Source organism: Artemia sp. Qi Xiang Cuo, chromosome 16, assembly GCF_049724085.1.
Source record: "Artemia sp. Qi Xiang Cuo chromosome 16, ASM4972408v1, whole genome shotgun sequence".
In the NCBI taxonomy this organism is placed as follows: Eukaryota; Metazoa; Arthropoda; class Branchiopoda; order Anostraca; family Artemiidae; genus Artemia; species Artemia sp. Qi Xiang Cuo.
The window spans coordinates 52,407,281-52,429,586 of record NC_142809.1 but is presented as its reverse complement, the minus strand read 5'-3'; the positions used below and the strand labels follow the sequence as shown (position 1 = coordinate 52,429,586).

The 22,306-nt window shown below is 35.1% G+C and overlaps 1 protein-coding gene across 1 annotated transcript in view; it reads right to left on the bottom strand.

The window, feature by feature from the left end:
* Positions 1–6,947: 6,947 nt before the first annotated feature.
* The window catches only part of LOC148943081 (cyclin-dependent kinase 2-like), a 36,035-nt gene continuing 20,676 nt past the window's right edge, over positions 6,948–22,306 (bottom strand). The window contains exons 2-5 of the mRNA XM_089102632.1: positions 20,865–21,060; positions 19,810–20,082; positions 12,289–12,492; positions 6,948–7,142 (exon numbers count right to left, since the gene is read on the bottom strand). Of these exons, the coding sequence (XP_088958758.1) occupies positions 7,035–7,142; positions 12,289–12,492; positions 19,810–20,082; positions 20,865–21,060 (781 nt within the window). The 3' untranslated portion in view covers positions 6,948–7,034. The remainder of the gene's footprint in view (positions 7,143–12,288; positions 12,493–19,809; positions 20,083–20,864; positions 21,061–22,306) is intronic.

The following is a 22,306-nucleotide window of genomic DNA, read 5'->3' as shown; positions in this document are numbered from 1 at the left end:
GTTTAGAAGTTTTACAAGACAGCGGGTATATTTTTCAATGAGAGTTCTTTCGGCTATTTTCTTCTTTCCTTTGTTGAATTCTTTTCGTCTTTTTTCCTGCTAATATAGTTTTCTTTTGTGTTTTTTTTTCGTTGGATAAAGGCTGCCTGAACTGCAGCCGATTTGTTTGGACATTTTTAGTTCATTTTTCATAATTAAAAGTTTAACGTGTTATTTATATATATATATATATATATATATATATATATATATATATATGACGGTGTGATAAAATATTTTATTTACACGGAAGGGCGGTGCTCACGTATTTAGTTTATCTGCTACTGCCGATTCCTTGAACCAAATTATTTTTTATAAGATTTTAATTTGCAATGGCTATCTTATTAAGTGCTAGAATCCAATACACAAAATAAATGCGCATCAGTAGTGGAGTCAATTGGGGGAGGCGGGTATGAGCAGTCATGTGCGCCTTCAATTTTTTGCCCCCTTATATCTTTAAAAATGTTCCTTTTTGTGGGGGGGGGGGTATTTTCTTTGAAAAAGCCTTTTTTGGTATTTTCATTTGAAAGTTGAAAAAAACGACAAATTTACTCCCTCCCTAAAATCTAAAAATGCACCCACCCCCTAAATTTTTGTTAGTTGACGCCACAACGCTTCATCCCCATAATACCCAATAGGGTGTGTTCCTGCGGTGATTGATGAGAAAAACCTCACCCCTTTACCATGTTTTCTGAAACTGGGTGACAAACCGGGAAGAAAGTAAAAAAAAAACGACATAACCTCAATATCATGTTCAAGGACTCAATAAACAACCTTTTTTCAACTACGATAAGGATAAATATACCCCAATCTGAAAGTCTTTGATGCATATAGTAATAGGGAGGCTTCTGAAACCAAATTTGCTGAACGCTAATAAGGTAAAACGTTATACAAAATAGCGTACAGAAGTTGAAGTTTCTGAATTTATTTTGTGCTCATCTCCCGCTTATTCTAAATAATGCAGTAACTTTAAAAGCTATTAACAAAGTTCTATTTCACTGATTATTATTTTGTTCCTTATATTATTATTTTGCTCATTATAAATAACAGAATAAATTTAGATAAAATCTAATCGACTTAGTATATTTAAATAGAAAGAAAGTTACTATCAATTAGTGACCTAGTTTCGTAACTTAACCTAGTTTTTGGTGAAGCTGTACACAAGGCCGTACCCAGGATTTTTTTTTCGGAGGTGGTTTTACTAAAAAAAAATTTCGGAGGGGGGGGGGGGGTACACAAAAAAACTCAAAAAACGCATACATTTGTTTATATCCATTTTTGTTACGTTTTTACGAGTCAGACAAACATTTCGGGGAAGGTTCAAACCCCCCTAAGCCCCCTTCTGGGTAGGGCCTTGGCTGTACATGATAGGTCTTTTATGTTTCGTTTGTTCATTAGTTTCAGAACTAAGATACAGTTAAGAATTCGGAATTGGAATACTTGATGAATTATTTGAGCAAGACTTTGTATCTTACGTCAAGGCCTTACCCAGGATTTTTTTTTCGGAGGGGGTTTTACTAAAAAAAAAAAATTCGGAAAGGGGGGTTTACACAAAAAAACCTCAAAAAACGCATACAAAATTTGTTTATGTCCATTTTTGTTACGTTTTTACGAGTCAGACAAACATTTCGGGGGGAGCTTCGACCCCCCCCCCCCGCGGGGTGCGGCCTTGTCTTGTGTTAGGTTTAGACTGAAAGAGCAAAATTATCTATGAATAAATCTGCATAACAGGATTTACTATGTTTAGCTAAACAGAATATTGAAACTCATCAAATTAAAGTGATTTAAGCCCCACCTTGAAATAATTACCATGATTATTTGAAATATGTTCCATTACACTTAAATCCTGAACATGCAGTCCAAAACTTGCAAGTCTTATTAATTCATTAAATGACTTTATTTAATTGACTTAATAGCTTTATTTGGAAATAAAAATTATCTTTAGAATCCTGAAGTTCTTGCAGTTTGACAAACTACGCACAAGAACGCTGAGCTTCTTACATTTTAAGTTACAGCTGACCAACGTATCCCACAGCCCTCAGAATAGCGTAAAAGATCAGAGACCAAAAATCTAAACGGAAGATTTTTACCTTATTTTACACCATTATCATCATTTAAGGTTACCCTAAAAGAATAAGGTGAGCGCAATAGCGTATAACGGTATTTCAGAAACCTCCCTACTGTCCTACATCTAAAGAAGAGAAGCATCTTTTTCGTATTCAGCGCTTTTACAGACATGACCTGGCTTGAGACGGCTCCACTGGGACAAGACTTCAAAATAATACCTTTTGGAGGATACCTAGTTCCGGGGAAATATTTGTCATTTGTCACAATTTTCGTCTTGGATATCTTTGAGAAAAGATTTTTTTTAGAACTTATTTTTGCATCCATTAACAGATTTCCCCACTCTGCATTTTTCTGCACATAGGAGTCAGCTGGGGCGAATCTCCAGCATTTTTATGGGGGGGGGGGCAAGAGGGGTCCATATCTGGATAGTCAAAGGGCATGGGATGTATAATATTTTCTCTCCGCATTATTGGAGGGCAACTGCCCCCCCCTTGCCATCCCCAGACGACGCCCCTGGGAGTCAGCTGAGGGAAACATGTTGAGTAAATAGATGGCATTACTTATGGATTTTTTTCCAACGAGTTTCAAAGTGTAAAAAGAAAGGAAGGTGCACATTAGATAAAATGTTATTATATTAAAATGTTATTACGCCATTATGTTAAAACCATAATTAAAACAACACACGATTGATGACAATAGTCCACTGACCTCCGATGTACTTTGAAGTTTTAAGTAGTCCTCAATACACACTTATAAAAAGATTCAATGCTACTTGTATGATAAATCCCCCACCGCTCAAGTTGTTCATTCAGTGACACATTATAGAACCGGTTTTTTTGTTAGTTTCTTTCAGCTTAGCATGAGACAACACAAAGAAAAGTGACAGAATAGATGGAAAATATATAAGATAAGATTTATTGCTGAAAAATGGCTATCACAAGCCCAAAAGGGCCGAATTCGCACTTTAGCGTCAAATACAGCGAAAAAAGAACAACAAAACAAACAATCAAACAACAACAGTAAATTATAAAAAGGTCAATGTCAAATACGTAAACAATTAAAAACGAAAACAAAGTAAACTCATAAAATTAGAAGGCCAATTTCAACTCAGAAGAAATGCCCCCCCCCCAAAAAAAAAAACTCAATGCGAAAAAGTAGAATAAAGACAAAAATATAAGTTAGTTTGTTACTAAAACACATTAATATAAAACCTCCAGATTTGCAAAATGGGCATTAAACTTAATAACTATAAGGTAAAGTGTGAGTGGGGGGGGGGGAGGCAGCGGAGATTCAGTGGTTGAAAATGTCAACTATGTAAGGGATAAAAGTCCTTCTATATCTTTCAGTGCAAACTCTTATTGGGGTGAGAAGGGGGATTTTTGTTGACACAGAACGCGGGAGGCGGGGTAAATATTGACAGGGGAAAAGGGGAGTTGTTCGAGGGTTATGAAGGGCATTGTTAGCAAAACGCAAGGTAATTTTTGCACTCCTTTCCTTAAGGGTGACAAGATTAGCTCTCCTAAGAAGGGATATATAAGGTACTTTACCCTCATTGAAGATAATTCTTAGGCACCTTTTTTGTACTGTCTCTATTCTGTTAAACCATTTAATGCAGATACCTGGACGCCGAACTGGCAAAGTGTCCTCAAGGAATGGTCGTACAAATGAGAAGAAAATCCTGAATCAATGTAATTTAGAATATTAATTTTTATAGAGGAGTTTAAGGAGGGAATATACGGCATTTGCACGCTGTAAAATATCATTAATGTGACAATCCCATTGTAAGTTGCTTGAATTGGTAACACCCATTAATTTAAGGATTGTAACAGAATTTTCAGGGGGGATTACACAGGAGAAAGAAGGGGAATTTTCAGTGACATCACCACCAAGAACAGATGGTCTTAAAGGGTTGACTTTCAAACCAACTGTAAAAGCTGTGACACATGCTGTATCCGAGTTTTCCATTGGGCTGCTTTTGGGATTTTTGGAACATATCTGAAAGACATTAGGATCATCGAAAAATTTCCAGCTATCCGGAAAATAAACACCAAGGTTGTTTATCATTGTAAGAAATGAATTTGGACCTAAGATGGCTCCTTGGGGTACATCATTTTAATTTGGAAGGGATCAGAATATACATTCAGGTATTTCACGACTTGCGTTCTATTAGAGAGGAAAGACGCAATTATTCTAATTAAATAAGGGTCAACTTGAAATTCATTAGATAGCTGTTCTAATAGTATATTGTGGTTGATTAAATCAAAAGCTTTTTGCAAGTCAACAGCGATAACATTGAGCCAGGTATTGGGTTTTTCGAGTGTGTTGTATATTGTGTCCCTAAGGTAAACAAGATAGTGGGTAGTAGATGTAGAGCGTATTCCGAATTATCTTTGGTCAACATTTGGGATTATCTTTACTTTCAACCACTCAGCTAAAAAGCTTTCATATAACTTCGAAAAAACCGGAGTAAGAGTAATGGGACGGACACCATCAAAATCTTGATTATTACCTTTCTTTTTTACGGGAGTAATAAAACCTAATTTCCAACAATTTGGAAATTTACCAGTAGAGGTAATTTCATTAAAAGGTAAGGACAAAGGCTCTGAGAGGTTGTCGGCAAAGGCTTTAATTAGTACAATCGGAATGTCTAATGGACATGTACTACACTTTTTAATGTTCTTAATTTTTGCCTCCTCATCCGAGGGCGAAATAACGGAAAAATTGAGAGCACAAATAATAAGGAGTGTCAAAAGAAAGGGGAGGGAAGTTCTGAACTATGGAAGAAAGAAACCTGTTCAGATCATTGGCTGTAACTGAAGGGTCTTCTAGGAAATGGAAATCTATATTATTTTGTGTTTTCCCACAAATTTTCTTTATTCTATTATACCATTGTTATATAATTTAGGCTATATTTTTGCACATTAGGGGGGGGGGGGTGGGGAGTATTTTCACAGCGTGAAGTTAGGAAACAATTCTTAATATATGATATGCAAAATAATTATAAAAACACACTAGGCATGCAGACCCGCTTCGACCCCGCCTCCCGCGTTCTGTGTCAACAAAAATCCCCCTTTTCGCCCCAATAAGTGTTTGCACGGAAAGATATATAAGAACTTTTATCCCTTACATAGTTGACATTTTCAACCACTAAATCTCCGTTGCCCCCCCCCCCCCCTCACTCGCTCTTTACCTCATAGTTATTAATTTAATGCCCATTTTGCAAATTTGGGGTTTTTATATTTATGTTTGTTAGTCACCAACTAACTTATGTTTTTTTTTGTTTGCTGACGTTTGACGTTGTTATATTTTTGCTGACGACATTGGCCTTCTAATTTTATGAGTTTACTTTGTTCTTTGTTTTTACGTATTTGACATTGACCCTTTTATAATTTTCTGTTGTTGTTTGATTGTTTGTTTTTGTTGTTCTTTTTTCGCTGTATTTGACGCTAAAGTGCGAATTTTGCCTTTTTGGGATTGTGATAGCCATTTTTCAGCAATAAATCTTATCTTATTACGCTATTAGGTAGGGGGTATATCATACAAATACCGATTCAATGACCAACAATCTACTAATTTAATAGCTAGTTTGGAACTAAGCAACAGTCTATAATCGTTAGTTTTACTCATGGCAAAACTTATATGAAACATATGTCCAACTGAACATTTTTTTTATAACGAATAAATTTGATGCTTCTGCTCGCCTGTCTTCTTTTTCTTCCCAAAATGTTTTCACGAATACTACCCATTAAAAGCAAGCTTATTTGCAACATTTGATCTTAACAAAAGAAATTTAGGAGACTTAAATATAATTTATGGAATAATCATAAATTTTCTTGCGATTACTTATCAGTTATATGTTGAACAAATATTGATTCAAAAACATAAATTGATCATTTGAATTAATTTATAGTTTAATAGACATGGCAGCATTGTCTTCTATAACATTCATATTCATTACAAGTAGCTTCAATACACGCATACTACCTAACCCCTTTCTTTGAAATCAGAACATAAAACTGTTGGACATCTGTATTTGTGTCCAGCTTATACCCCCCCCCCCCCCAAGAAAAAATATCCCCAAATGTAATATTGAGGAGCCAAAGGGAAATTACGGCAAAGAGATAGAACGAAGAAAAGTGCATAATTATGCATCAACTTTCATGAGGGAGGGGCGGTGGGTCATTGTGTAAGATATAGAGGGGGGAGGGGCAGATGTCTAAAAGAGTGCATTTCGATGCCCAAAATATTTAGGTCTCCATGAGTCTTTAGATAAGTATAGGGAGGTATGAATAGATCGCTCTTCTCCATTCATTTAGACTAACCCGGAATAAGGTTGCTGCAGGGTGATACCTTCCTTTTTATTACAGAAAAATGATTCTGATAGCATATATATTCTAAAGCTCTTTTAACTAAACTACCCTTATTCTGCAGGTTTTTTATTTAAGTTTGACTGGATCCACTTTAGTTTCTGTTCATTACAGGTTTCATTTATACATTCATAGTAAGTTCTTTTCCTTTGATCTTAGCCAAATAAGTCTAATTACCCAAGGCCTGATTGATAGACTTTAGGAGAAGCTCGACAATATCCTAAAATTTTAACTAAACTTAGAGATCAGATGTAGTCCCGCAGAATATTAGAGAAGGGCCCTTCTGAAGATTGTCAAGGATTGTTCTTTCTGGGCACACATCTGACGGCAAAGGAGAATAAGGTAATTCTCGAAGGAGTAGCAAAAGCAATTTGCAAATTGGGGAATACTAGCCCAACCTCGCCACATTGAATACAAGCAATTTGCAAACGCAAATCTAATAATAGTAATTCGAAAAAAAAATTAATTAACGAAAAACAATTTATTTTGTTGTAAATCAAACGTACTTTCTGTCAGTATACAACACGTAATTTTCACGTATAAAAAAGAAAGAAAAAATCATTATTGAATGGGTGGTCTGCATTTCTCTATGGATACGTCATCAAAATATCGGTGAGTTAAGGCACGCTTTGCTGAAATCCGTCGAGCCGGATCATACGTAAGCAATTTCTGAAAAAAAGACGTAATGATGTAATAAAAAAATGACGCAATAAAAAAAGAATGACATAATAAAAAATATCACTGGCTTATATTTCCAAGCTTTCTCCTTTCGGATCCTGAATTAGAAAGGACCTACCCCTCCTTTCTCTTATGGCAGCTGTGCAGCACTGCAAAAGAAAGCTGTGCAGCACTGCCAAAGACACGTTTTTTTTTTCATTGTATGGGTGCCAATTGGGGAAGGACTTGGAAAATAATTTTCATGTATACTCATTAAGAAAAAAAAAAAAAAAAAAAAAAAAAAAAAAATCTTTGTCCCCTTCCTTTCGAATAAAGTTGGAAAGGGTCATCAAAAAAGATTTGGTGCTATTTGGAAATAGTTAGCTTAGTTTCAGTGAGATAAACTACTATCAGGTATATTTTAATTAAATATTTAATTTATAAAGTTGGTTAGGCTAGGTATTTAATATAGTGCGTATCGGGCGGCCTGCTCTTTATAATTCTTGGCTCTAATTTCCATACTTTTGCTTCTAAAGTGTTATATTTTCATAATATTTTGGTATATTTCATTATGATTAACCGAACTTCACTTCTTGAGTGTGGTCGGAATAGCTAACAAGTACCAAAGATTTAAATGAAGTTTGAACTTCATGTAAAGGGGTAAACAGTTAAGCTCTGAATAGACCGGGGTGAGGTGTCCCTGTCGTTTGTTAAAGTCAATTCTCATCTTTATGAATATACAAAATTAAAACACACCATCACTTTGTAAAATCAAAAGTGACTTTTTTAATTTGACTTCTGAACGGCTCACTGGTCCCAATTCAAATACAATACATATTTTACTGCTTAAGCGGCTTTGTCTCTGCCCAGCTTCAAATTTAGCTTTGTTCATTTGCGTTGATGCATAAAATTATTTTTGATATTCACATTTTAGATTTCTACAAACCAATAATAACAATAATAAAAAATAAAATTATATTCTTGATTTGGCATAATTTGGCTCTTTGATTGGAGATTGCCAGCCTATATTGCCAACAATTAATTTAATATCTTCTAGTTTAACCTCGTATAATTATTTATATTCCATTAATTTAATATTAAATTAATATTCAATATTCTATTTTAAGACTTTTTTAAACATGATGCTGAAGAGATGAAGGAACGCCAAGAATGAACTGTTCAATTGTAAAATCAAATGTTAAAATGATCAATAAAGTACTATACACAGGAAATACAGCATGTTGGTGACAATTAAAAGAACAACAAATGCCATTTTGGTAAAAATGAATTATATGTGTCGTGGGTAAACTGAACACGAGGAATCGAATGATGTAGTCAGAATTGTCCTATCTTGTGCCGCAACAAAGATAAAAAAGAGACATACGTCAGTTTTGACAGAAGAGGAATATCTTATGGAGCTATAGCATGGGGACCTGGCATTTGTCTCCTTTTTTGTCAAGGGAAAAGGAGACATACACCATAAAATGAAAAAAGTTTTCGAAAATAATAATTTTCAACAAACAACAAAAGTACGAAGAAATTTGATAACAACAAAAGATAATTTGAATGAATATTTCGGCTCTTTGTACAAGGGCCGTCCTCAGCAAGACAAAAATATATGAAAGAAAAAAGACTCACAACAACATGCGACCAATAAAACCAAAAATTTAAAAATTTTTCAAAGCAGTCCTGGCACCCTTACTTCAGCGAATTAAGCCATTTCCCTATTGTTCTTCGTACTTTTGTTGTTAGTTATGGAAAGGCAGTGTGGTCTTCGTCACTATTTTAATAATTTTTGAATTCGCTCGAAATACTTGAATTTAATTTAAACCACTGAAAAGAGCATATAAAGTTAGATAAAGTTATAAAGCTAAAGTTATAGAGCATATAAAGAGTATATAAAGTTAGTTTACAATATGTTCCCTTTATCTCCATTAGTCCCATCCTTTAGAGCCACTGCAGCCGAGAAACGTTTTTCCGTTTTTGGCTCTCCTGAAAAGTTACAAAATAGCGTTTGTAACTTTTACAATATGTTTACAATATGTTCCCTTTATCTCCATTAGTCCCATCCTTTAGAGCCACTGCAGCCGAGAAACGTTTTTCCGTTTTTGGCTCTCCTGAAAAGTTACAAAATAGCGTTTGTAACTTTTACAATATGTTTACAATATGTTCCCTTTATCTCCATTAGTCCCATCCTTTAGAGCCACTGCAGCCGAGAAACGTTTTTCCGTTTTTGGCTCTCCTGAAAAGTTACAAAATAGCGTAAGTCACTTTTCGGCCGCGATAATTAAATGCACGACATGCGCCACTTGCTTATGTCTCCTTTTATCTTTGTAACGGAATAAGATATGACAATTCTGACTGCACCATTTAATTCCTCGGGCTTAGCACCGTTCAATTCTTCGTGCTTAATTTACTTATGACAAATATATAAGTCATTTTCTACCAAAATGGCATACATCTGCACTTTTAATTATCATAGCTAAGTCTTTTCTGTTGCCAAAGTGATATTTTCTTTAAGTAAAAGACTATTGACAATCTTATTAGTTAATCTAGTGTGGCATTTAGTTGGAATGTGGCTAATGTCGGGAGAAAGAACATGACGTTGAAAGTCAAACTATAGGCATGTTGGTTCTAACTCCCTGGTAAGGTCATCTGATTTCGAAGGAAGTTTAATAAAGCTGATTTAGAGAATCTTCATAAGAATTAAAGGCCATTCAAGTAAGGGTTAAAATGTAAGAACAATTAACATTTTTTAAACTAGTCATTTGACTAGTTTTAGTTCAGAAAAGGATTTTTAGCAAAACGCTAGCAGAGTTGTTTTTGAGATGATTTAGTTCCACATTCCCTGAAAGTTTCAACTTAATACCCTTAGCCTCAGTAGTAGTAGTTAGTGTTGTAAATGGTAAAATTGGATATTTTACTGTCAGCAGGCAAAAGAAAGCAATATAATTGTTAATTGTACTCATTAATTTTGTTGTGAAGTGTTAAAGTGTAATTGAGTGCTGAATTTGTATTCAACTAGCCCTTCTCTTACAGCATATCACCTATTTGCCTATGCTTTTCTCTTTAATTCACATTCTCTTTTAATTAACAGTTTATCTAATGTTTCAGAAAGCAACATCATTTGGCCTGTGGGTCTGTACAAACGTTACCGAGTCTAAAGCCCAGAACACATGCAGCTTTTTACGGCGCCGGTTTGGTAAATCAGTGCCGATTTTCTTCTTTTCAGTATGAAATGTCCAAATGTTGGACTATCACTTGAAGTAAAATCATGTGTGTGCGTTTAAAGCTTTAACCGAAGACAATATTCAAATATTCAAAATTACAATATTGCCTGAAATAAAATTACCAGAACAATATTACCAATATTCAGAAATTTTGATCTACCTCTACTTTAGTACACTTCAACGTTCTGATACGCTTTGTTAAGTCAAACGGCCTTATAGCCCCGAGACACGCTTGACGTCTTTTACAAACCGTTTATTATACCGAGCGTTCTTAGAGGTGTATAGGACAAGTGTTGCGACGGACATATTCCGCGGTGTTCACCATATTTGGTGTAGGAATCGAAATCAGTAAAGGCTATAGACTGCTCCAATTTTGTAGGTATAACCAATACAGTAATTGGTCATAAAATGGTCCATAAGTTAACATGGTATTCACATGATGGTAAACAGATAACCAATATCTGACTCGTAAAAACGTAACAAAAATGAATACCGTACAAACAATTTTTTCACGCGTTTTATGCGTAAAAAAAAAAATATTTAAAAAAATTAAAAATATAAAATTTTTTTTATGTGTGCAAATCACAAAAACACTAGAATTAATTAAATTCGATCTAGTTACTTTTATTTGCATTGAGTAGTGGCTAAGATATGGGAAAAATGAAGATTTCATATTCAATTTCCTTATACGTACTGCAAACTGTGCCATCTACTTTTTTTAATAAAAATATTTTCAAAAATTATAAAATCATTGTAACCATAAGAGTATATATTTAAAATTTCGCGCCTTTCGAATTTCTGCCCCCCGGGGCAAGTGCCACCAAAATATTCTTGATATTCTAGAAACAAAGAGCATCGTAAATTTAATTAAGTAGTTGTGCTTATTCATTTTACGATTAAAAGTGGCAACACTGACGAAAAATATGGTACTGCCCTAAAATCTTTATGATTCTAAAACAACATACAAAAAAAATCTTACGCTACATTTGCATCGGACAAAAGCATCATCTTGGTTTGAAGTTAATCGCGGAACTATATGGTTTAATTTTAAAAAGCTAAATTTTAAAAAATAAATAAATTCTAATAGATTTCGATAGTTTTGTTCAATAGAATATGTTTTTTTTTAATTCAGTTTAGTGTATTTACTTTTTGGTTACGCAATTTATCATTATGACATTATACTCTATGAAAAAACGTCATTGATTCTGTAGAAATCACTCCAAAATTATGACAAGACAAATTAATTTTCAATTAATTATTTGTTCTTAATTATTTTATATTATTATTATTAATTATTTGCTCAGTTAATTAATTAAATTGTTCAATTAATCAATTTGCATATTTGTAGACAGTAAATGTAAACATTGATGATTTTTATATTCTCTGTATTATGCATCGGAATGTCTAAAATACGATTAAAATGATTTTTACTAAGAGCTTAAAGAGAAGTACTACAGCTCTTCAATAGAATATTACGGGGGTAAGAAACCTATCACCTTGTGACGGCGCAATGGATCGGACCAGGTGTTTAAATCAAAGACACTCAGGTTCAACTCTGCCCGTCGCAAGGAAACCCAAATTCCAAGTTTAAGAAAACTAATTTTAAAAACGAATGAATAGACCTAAAATAGGTCTAGGGATTAGAATATATTTTTATTTTAATGTCATTGTTACTTCAAAGGAAGTAGAAACTTCATGAAAGGAAGAAAACTGTGTAGCTCTGTGTGTAGTGGGGTAGAAAAGGAGGAGGTGGGGTGGATAGTGATGTGCAGCTGCTAATTTCAACGTTGTAACGTTGTACGTTAAAATGTTAGTAGTCAAATAGATTTAGATAATGTCAGAAAACGTATAATGTCAAACGTTCTTCAAAGCATTGTTTGTACACCTATCTCAATATATTAATATTAAATTGAAAAATGAAGACTTACTAGAAGCAAGTCCAGTCCATCAGTATCTAGAGCTGGTATTGATTCTCGAAGGTTGGAGGGAGGCCATTTCGGGAATGTTGGTTTGTAGTCAGGCAGCTCCGTGATTTGCTCCCAATTTGATTCATCTGGCGTTCCTAGTGTTCTAAATACTCGGAATAACTGGTCTATTTCAGAATCACCGGGAAAAAGGGCTCGGCTTCGTAACTGGGAAAAAATAATAATAAAAATAAAAATAAAAAGCACCATTTGTTACGCATTAGCAGACGAGATTTTCGAAATGACGCTTATTTCTTTATTTCTATTTACCTTATTTCTTTGACACTTATTTCTATTTACCTATTTTCTTATTTCTATTTACCTTATTTCTTTGACACTTATTTCTATTTACCTATTTTCTTATTTCTATTTACCTTATTTCTTTGACACTTATTTCTATTGACCTATTTTCTTATTTCTTTGACACTTATTTGTTGCAATTAACTTTAAATGTGATTCGAATTATAAAAAAAATAAAATGACGTTAAAAATATTTAACGTTAATATTTCTGGACTATGAAGTTATTTTGACACTATTAAAATTATATTTTGAAACTAACACTAAGCTTATCTAGGTTACATTTACATAAATATTATTTGAAACAAAACGTTTTCGTGAGGTTTCTCATTTTTAAAGTCATTTCGTGCCAAAAAAGAGTCAACACTTACAACAATTTTGGAAACCTCGTGTTAGCGCTATTTTTCTCTAGGAAAGCTATTAAACAAGTTTTTAAAACTAAGAAGGAATTTGTTACAAATTAACACCAAAGAGAAAAAGAGACACTACTTTCCTGCAATTCTATGACAACAAGTGTACTCCAATTCCATTGGTTTATATCCATGCCATATTACCAATTAACACCAAAGAGAAAAAGAGACCTTACATTGCTATAATTCTATAGCAAAGTGTGCTTCGATTCCATAGGTTCATATATATGACGTGTTACAAATTGACACCAAACAGAAAAAGAGACATTACTTTTCTCTAATTCTATGACAACAAGTGTACTCAAATTCCATTGGTTTATATCCATGACATATTACCAATTAACACCAAAGAGAAAAAGAGACATTGCGTTGCTTTAATTATATGGTAAAGTGTGCTTCGATTCCATAGGTTTATATATATAACATGTTGCAAATTGACACCAAACAGAAAAAGAGTCAATAAATTCCTATAATTCTATGGCAAAAAAGTATGCTTCAATTCCATTGGTTTATATCTATGACGCATTGCAAATTAACACCAAAGAGAATTTACAAGTGTTTAGGTAATTCTATGACAAAAAATGTCCTTCTGTCCAAAGAGAAAAAGAGATATTACGTTTCTATAATTCTAGGGCATAAAGTGTCATTCAAACTCATTGGTTTATATCTATGACGCATTATAAATTAACACCAAATAGAAAAAGAGACATTACGTTCCTATAATTCTATGGCAAAATGTATGCTTCAATTCCATTGGTTAATATCTATGACGTATTGCAAATTAACACCAAAGAGAATTTACACTTTTTGAGATAATTCTATGGCAAAAAGTGTGCTTCGATTCCATTGGTTTAAATCAATGACGTATTTTAGTAAGTCATTATTATGGCTATTAATTACCCATTATTTGCAAGGCCATTATTTTATGCCGACATTATTCCTCATTTCTGGAGAGACAAATATAGTCGCCTTTTTAAAATTGCAATCTGGTAAAAAGTACCAAAAGTTAAATCCGCCAAATCAGTTCTTCTCTGCAAGTTTAAGCAAGTAAAAATACTTGTTTATTATTACAGTAAATCTGCACATCACTTCAAGGCCAACTCACAAACATAAACCTTTGGAATGACGAGGTAACTTGATCAAGTTCAACTCTCCAGTCTAGACATGCTGATAGAAGTTGACAGTCAAATCATATTTCAACAACCTGACCATACTGTCGCCATTACGCGTAAATCTGACATTTTCACACGTCTGGGGTTTATTACCAAATTAAATAAAAAAAAAAGAACAAGTTTTTTTTAACTGAAAGTAAGGAGCGACATTAAAACTTAAAACGAACAGAAATTATTCCGTATATGGAAGGGGGTGCCCCCTCTTCAACACTTCGCTCTATACGCTAAGTCTTTTATATTGTTTTAAAAAGTAGAGTTGTGAGAAAGAGTCAAACTTTAGCATAAAGAGCGAGGCGTTGAGGAGGGGGCAGCCCCTTTCATATACGGAATAATTCTTGTTCGTTTTAAGTTTTCATGTCGCTCCTTACTTTCATTAAAAAACTTGTTTTTTTAGGTAATTTAATTTCTGAACGTTTTTGAATTAATGTAGGTTTTGATTTTGGCTTACCATACATGAATAATTAAAACGAAATTTTCATATTAATTTTTCTTTTTTTTCGGCTAAATGGCTTTCTCGAAAGTTGTTTAATTTTAATTACGAACGTTTTTATCAGTAATAAATATACGTAACTTACGAATTAACTTACATAACAAGCTTCTATATTCGTATATTTTTATTAGGTATATTAGCGGGTTCACCCCCTATTCAATACCTCGCTCCTTACGCTTAAGTTCGATTTTTTTTTTCCAATTCTTTAAGAATGACCCCTTAATAAAAAAGGCCGTTAATTAGAATTAATAGCTCTTATGAAAGTACTAAGAAAACTTTAGCGTAAAGAGCGAGGTATTGACTAGGGGGCGAACCAAATCATATATGTGACAGTTTCTGTTCGTTTTAAGTTTTTCAGTTGAAGACTTGTATTTTCTTTTTTATTTAATTTCTGATCGTTTTTTCTAAATAATACTGGGAAATCCGGGGGCCCCTTCATAGCAATGTCCCTTCCCCCTGAAAACGTCCTCCATGGAAAGATCATCCCAAGTAACCCCCGATCTACCCCCCCCCCCACTACCAGAAAAATCCCCCCTGAAAACGTCTGTATACTTTTCAATAACCAATGCTATATATAAACACTGGGCAAAATTCATAACTTGCAGCCCTTCCTTCGGGGACTGTGGGGGATTAAATCACCCTCAAAGACATAGTTATTATATTTTTCGACCATGCTGAACAAAAGGGCTATCTCAAAAGGGCATTAGAACTTCTAATTTTCGTTCGAATGAGCTCTCCCGCGATATTCTAGGACAACCTGGTCGATACGATAACCCCTGAAAAAAAAAAAAAAAAAAAAAAGAAAAAAAACGCATCCGTGATCTTTCTTCTGGCAAAAAATACCAAATTCCACATTTTTGCAGATAGGAGCTTGAAACCTCTACAATAGGGTTCTCTGATACGCTAAATCTGATGGCGTGATTTTCATGAAGGTTCTAACTTTTAGGGGGGGGGGGGGGGTTCCTATTTTCTCGAAAATAAGGCAAATTTTTCAGGCGCGTAACTTTTGATGGGTAAGACTAAACTTGATGAAACTTATGTATTTGAAATCAGCATAAAAATCTGATTCTTTTGATGGATCTATTAGTATCAAAATTTGTTTTTTCGAGTTTCGGTTATTATTGAGCCGGGTCGCTCCTTACTTACAGTTCGTTACCGCGAACTGTTTGAAACGATAACTTACAGGGATAATCAGATCAGGAGGATCAAGGTGTGAAAGGTTTGCCTTGGCGATGGGAGGAGGTGATGAAGGGAGGATCATTGTCCTGCTGATCGTCCCTAGAATGCAGCTCAGCTTATTCCCCTGGGTCTGGGGAGCTTATGGTTAAAAAAGTTAGGACGTCACATCTGAATTTCAGATGCCAGGCGAACATTTTTTTTTTACGACGAGGACAAGTAGCAAGGTTTGTCACCTAAGCTTGCCACAGTGGGGATCGATCCCTGTGCCCCAAATTAGAAAGCAGAACGACAATCCCCTGTGCTAACACAGGGTAAGCACTTCAAGAAGGTAATTGGTTCCTTGATCTGTCCGCTGCAGCCTCTTCGATGGAGGCCCATAAAAAGAAGTCCAAAAGAGTGGTATCTAGAGAACGCGGTGGCCATGGAGTTGACCCATCCTTTCAGTCCACCAGTCTGTGAGGAACTGACAAAATTAGGGATCGGTTTGGTGGCACCTGTGATTGAACGGTTTACTTCAAAAATGGCTACTCATAAGCCCAAATTATGTATCAGGGTGTCAATTCACAAAAATGTGGGGAGGTAATAATTACTGTGAATGCTCTACCTCAGACTTCTGACCGAATATTTGGCACCACTACTAGTTGACAACCAACCGCTGTTTTTCAGCAAGATGGTGCTTCATGTCATTGACTGTGTGCTCGTCAGTTCCTCACTGACCGATCAACTGGGAGGATGGGCCGCCTCCGTTGGCCCATCCTCCCAGTTGATTTTGAGCTTTGATTTTGTTGATTAAATTATTAAAAGCTATTGAAAAAGGAGTTCCATCTAACCTATTTTGACAACATTGACCTGCTGTTTACTATCCATGCACATAAGTGAAACTTTAAGCCAACAGGACAACATGAAGAGATTAAAGATAGCCAATTGTGATACTTTTTATTAACATAACCTTTTAAAATAGTGCTATCAATTCCCCTTGTGCTGGTATAGTGGAAGTAACCGTGCCTGCTTATAGTGTGTTATTAAGTTCATATTCTAGAGAAGGAAAATATTGTCAGTGAGACCCAAGGAGGATGCCGAAAGGATTATTCAACTACAGATCGTGTATTTATACTCCAGGCCCTTATTGGAAAACATGGCAGGGAAAATGGTAGGCTTTTGGTTGATTTTGTGGACTTTGAAAAGCTATTTGACAGTATTAATAGACCTATTTTTTTGCGTTTTCAAAGTGAGATATACCTATACAAGTTTTTTATTACGCCATTCATGAACATGCATGAGATAAATTTATCTGGGGTTTCTATGGTTGAAAATGTGCGTCTAGGCCATCCAAAACATTCAGAGGATCTTGGGAAAGATGTACGTTGTCACCGAAGCTTTTTAGTCTCTATATCAATGATTTTGCAGAGTTCCTTGAATTGAGATGGGCCCCAGTTGGGTCACTAGCAAATACCCTATTTTCTTTTTTGCTGTTGGTTGACGACACAGCTTTAGTGGCCAAATCAGCCGAGGAACTCCAAACTCTTCTGAATTTAACTGAATCTTACCTAGAATCAAAGAAGTTGAACGTATCTAAGACAGATATTGTCATCTTCCAAAGTAGGAAGCCCAATGGACCTCAGGATTATTTCTTTACTTATAAAGATGAGACAATAAAAGTGACCCCAAATTATAAATATCTGGGATTCATGGTCGCAGCAAATGGGAACCGGACTGAGCTCATTAAATTGATGATTTCACGTAGTAAGGTAGGTGCTTCTGCTCTACTTCGACAAAACATATCATGGGAATAAAAAATATGAAGATGCACAAGTACCTTTTTATGACAAAAGTCCTACCTGTTGCGCATTATGGATGTGAGCTGTGGGGGACTACTACAGTAAAACAACTGGAATCTCTGCAGTTTATGTATTTTAAAAGAGTTATAGGCCTCCAAGATAATTTTAGTAGTTTGGTCCTAAAGGGTGATTTGAGTTTGCAGGATCTACGTCTTATGAGGACTATACAAATGATTAAGTTTTGGTTACAGGTTACGCGCTTGCCTGATAACCGCCTGGCGAAAGCGGCCTACACAGAGATGTTGAGTTTTACCAAAAAGGCGCCAAAACAAATTAAAGCCCTGTTGGATAATGCTGGTTTATCATGGACATGGAATGAGGGGCAGGGTCCTCTAGATAAACCTGAAGATTTCCTCGGTAAATTTGCATCGCGCCTTCGGGACCAAGAGATTCAGGTTTGGCTAACGGGTCTGGAAAAGTCGAGTAGCCTGAATTTTTATAGACAGATTAAAGATGTGTACGGGGAGGAGTTTTATTTGAAGCTGAACCTACCGTGGAGAACCCTTAAGTATTGGTTGCAGGTGCGGGCAAATTGCATACCACTTCGTAAAGGATACTGGGAGTCTTATGATGAGGATGGCTCGGGAAGTAGGCGTGCCTGCCCCCTCTGTGGGGAGTTTCGGGATGGGGTGGACCATTTTCTGAGTGGATGCCAAAGTTCGGTGCAATTTAGGGATAAATTTTTCAATGGGTATGCACCGCTGCTACCGGGTGTTTTGGGGACAACTTCGAGCGTTAGGTTGTTTTATAGAGAACAGTCTGATGGCGCGGAAAGAAGCTGTAGTTTGAATTTGTTAAGTGTTATTGTTCTTTCCCTATTGTTTTTTTTGTTTATTTGTTTTTGTGTATATGGCCACTGGTTTTTAAATACACGCATGTATGTATGTGTGTATTCGCACCGCGTAAGTGAATTTGCAGCTGATTGTCAATAGGTCAATGTTTTTTTTTTAATTTTAATGTATAATATTATTATAACGAAAACCTCAAAGAGTGATTTTTTATCTTTGTTTAAAACCTTTGTTTAAAAAGGTCGTCGCTAATATAAACGAACAAGCAAGTTAATTTTGGGCCAACTCCGTGTCCACAGCGTTTTCCTTTTTTTTTATTTTACAGTTTTCCTTTTTTTTTTTTACAAGCTAATACTGAGTTATATCAAATACGAAAACCAAAACGTCTTCTGTAAAACTTTATTCTTACTTCTCTATAATAATTTATGTTTAAAAAGTTCTACCGAAGACTATATCATTCTCCATGTTTAAAGGAAACATAATATTTATAATTAATTTTTCCCACAGCACAGGTCTTTCTCTACCTTAAAATCACTTTCTCTCTACTTTCTCTTTACTTTCTCTACAAAAATCTCCTCTCCCCATGTTATAAAAAATATTTTTTGTATGTCCATTGAAGAATTAAGTAACCATGCAACAATTTACTAGTTGGAGGAAAATAGACCAATTTCCCAATTGCACATGATTCACCACTACACATTCACTTTTGGACTATCCAGTGGATCTTGAATGTTCTGATCCCCAGATCCTCACATTGCGTTTTTTTTTAGTTTCCCTAAAACATAAAGTAGCATAATCACTTAAAAAAAAACTTCACATGAGGTTGCGAGGTTGCTACATGAGGTACTATTACAGGAGTTCTCAGGAATGTGTTCCAGCACATTGAGTGCAAAGCTATTGTCATTTTGGCTTGTTTCTTAGCTGAAGTCAAATGTAAGCCAAGTTTATCCTTTAACACCGCTTTACAACGTAAATTACAAAATTTTCCCAGTAAAAAACGAAAACAATAAAAATAGCCAAATGGATTTGTCTCACATCTCCTTTAAAAGAAAATCAACTGTTATAAAAGTACTTTAACAGCTACTGAAATATCACGACCAAGGCAGGAACCAAAACTTTTTAATGAATACACCAAATGATCGACTTCGTCAACCTCCCCCCCCCCCACACACACACAAAAAACGCTTGTTTAAGCTAGCTCACATGATGGTATTTATTTTTTGATTTTTTCTTTTACAAGGACACTTCTCATCAGGGATTTAAATGTTCATGCCAAAACGGAAGTTACAGACCAGAAAAAGAAAACTAACCATTTCAGCAAATATGCATCCAACACTCCACAAATCCACGGCCATTGTATAAATTTTAGCTCCAAGCAAAATTTCTGGTCCTTTATACCACAAGGTTATTACTTCATGAGTATAAGTTCTGAAAGGGAAGGCAAAGACTCGAGCTAGGCCAAAATCAGCCAATTTGACGCCACCTTCAGTATCTATTAATATATTTTGAGGCTTCAAATCCCGATGCAGAACTCTGTGGCGGTGACAATACGACAAACCATTTAATATTTGCCATGTATAGCTCTGAAAAATAATAAAACATATTAATTAATTAGTTTCCTAAACAAATTCCACAAATCAGGTTGAGGGCAGTTAAACATCAAGATCATATGATCTGTACCTTAAATATGGATTATGGCACCTGTCAATCTACAAATAGTTTTTATAATTTTGCCGCGTAATGCTAGAGAACGTTAGTGGGAGAAAAACTTCAGTTTCCTCCTTTATTTTTCAAATCTTTGCTTTTATAGAACCAAGAGATCAGACTTCTGGTCCATGCTACTCAGCACACGACAGGCTCGTATATATGCGATTCTCGCGGTCGCTTGTCTTCTAACTGCAAGTATACGTCGTTACATAATTCAGCAACAATCAGGCGTATTCCATTGGTCTTAAAAAGCAAAAAAAAAAAAAAAACAGGCCTTAACAGTAGCTACACCTGCCTGCAGGTAAGTGTAGCCCACAAGCACACAAAGCTATGCATGTACCACCACACAAAGGTTTAGCTTACCTTAAAAAGTGGCACTTGACAGCACCTTCCTGCAACTAGTGGTAGCCTATGGCTACACAAAATATACTTTTGCCTGTACACACAACAATAGAATATTAATCACTCATTTTATGACTAAAAAGTGCAAGGTATCAGTCATAGCATTATCTGCCCCTGTAGAGATAGCTGATGGAGATAGTAGTGACTAAGATGAATTTTAGATTGGCTATCTTTAACAGTGGTTACCTCCCCCGGGTAGGTAAGGGTGTAAGTAAGGATGCACAGATGTGCCACCACACATAATGGTTTTGCTTACCTTAACAAGTGGCACAGGTAGTCCTTTTGGATTAGAATCAAGTAGTTTTTTTAGATCTTGTGTGAGGTATTCAAATACCATATATATCCTCTGATCTGCATGGACGACATCAAGTAGCCTAACAACATTAACATGTTTCAGCTCCCTCAATACTGCGATTTCTCGTATTGCAGTGCTTGGAACACCTTCAGCTTCTCTGTTAAATAAAAAATGAAAATTAAACATCACCTCACTTGGACACAGAATCTATGCTAGAAATAATTTATAACCAATGAAAAAAAAAACAGTTAGAATGCCAAACCATATTTTTATGTTTAGTAAATAATTAAAAATAATATGTTGGTCTATATTGAAATTGTAACGGTCAATCCCTACTTTTAGACTGACTACTAATACTACTACTAACAACTCGCTGCAGCACCGAGCCACCTGAGGCCAACACGGCTACACACGCTTCTCCTCCATCCCAATCTGTTCAACCCATTTTTTTTTTTTTTTAGCAGATCTTCAATTTTGAAAATGGGAAGACCCAAATTAGCAGAAACCATTTACATATGGGTAATAGTTACAAATATTTAAATTAAAAACTTAATGGGTATACACTTTGGGGATGACCTGAAGCTTTGCAAGATTCTATTTAAATGTTCTATTAGCTAGATGTTTATCCAAATTTTGCTTATTTTCGCAATTTTACAGATAGACCTTAGACAACCTCAGGTAGATTTTCTACTACACCTCTTCATGTAAACAAGCATCTGCAATCCTATGGTTCAGGATACCAACCCTAATCATAGTTTAGACCAGCATCTTACTTAACCATTCAAATTAGGGCACTCAGGAGATGTAAAATATAGGTCAATTAATGTCTGTTCTAACACATCACTGCATTTGGATCTTGGACAAATATGACATAGGTAATTTCAAAGACCACACTGCCTTCCATGACGATAAATAAAAGTTCAAGTAATTATAAATCCTTTTATTAGACAGTGACAATAACAACCACAAAATATTCTGGATATTTCAGTCACATGTAAAGTGACCGTCATCAGCAAAAATTCTAATTTTTGACCATCATCAGCAAAAGCATTTTTGCTGAGTACAGTCACTGTATCTGTGACCAAAATACCCAGTATATTTTGTGATTGCTATTGTCACTGTCTAATAAAGGATTTATCCCTATTCGAACTTTTATTCGAACAAACTATTTTCGAACTCTCTGAGCCCTGACCTCATGGCTGCCCCTCTTATAATTTATAAACATGCACATCCATCCTAAGGATTATGAGATAGGGATTAGTAGCCCTCAAATCACTCCCGATTATTAAAAAGGGCATTAGCCCTTTCTATCTTCAATCGAATGAGCCCTTTTCGAAGTTCCTACGACAACTCCTTCGATACGAAGGATTATGAGAGTCTATTGAAGATCCACCAACAAGGGA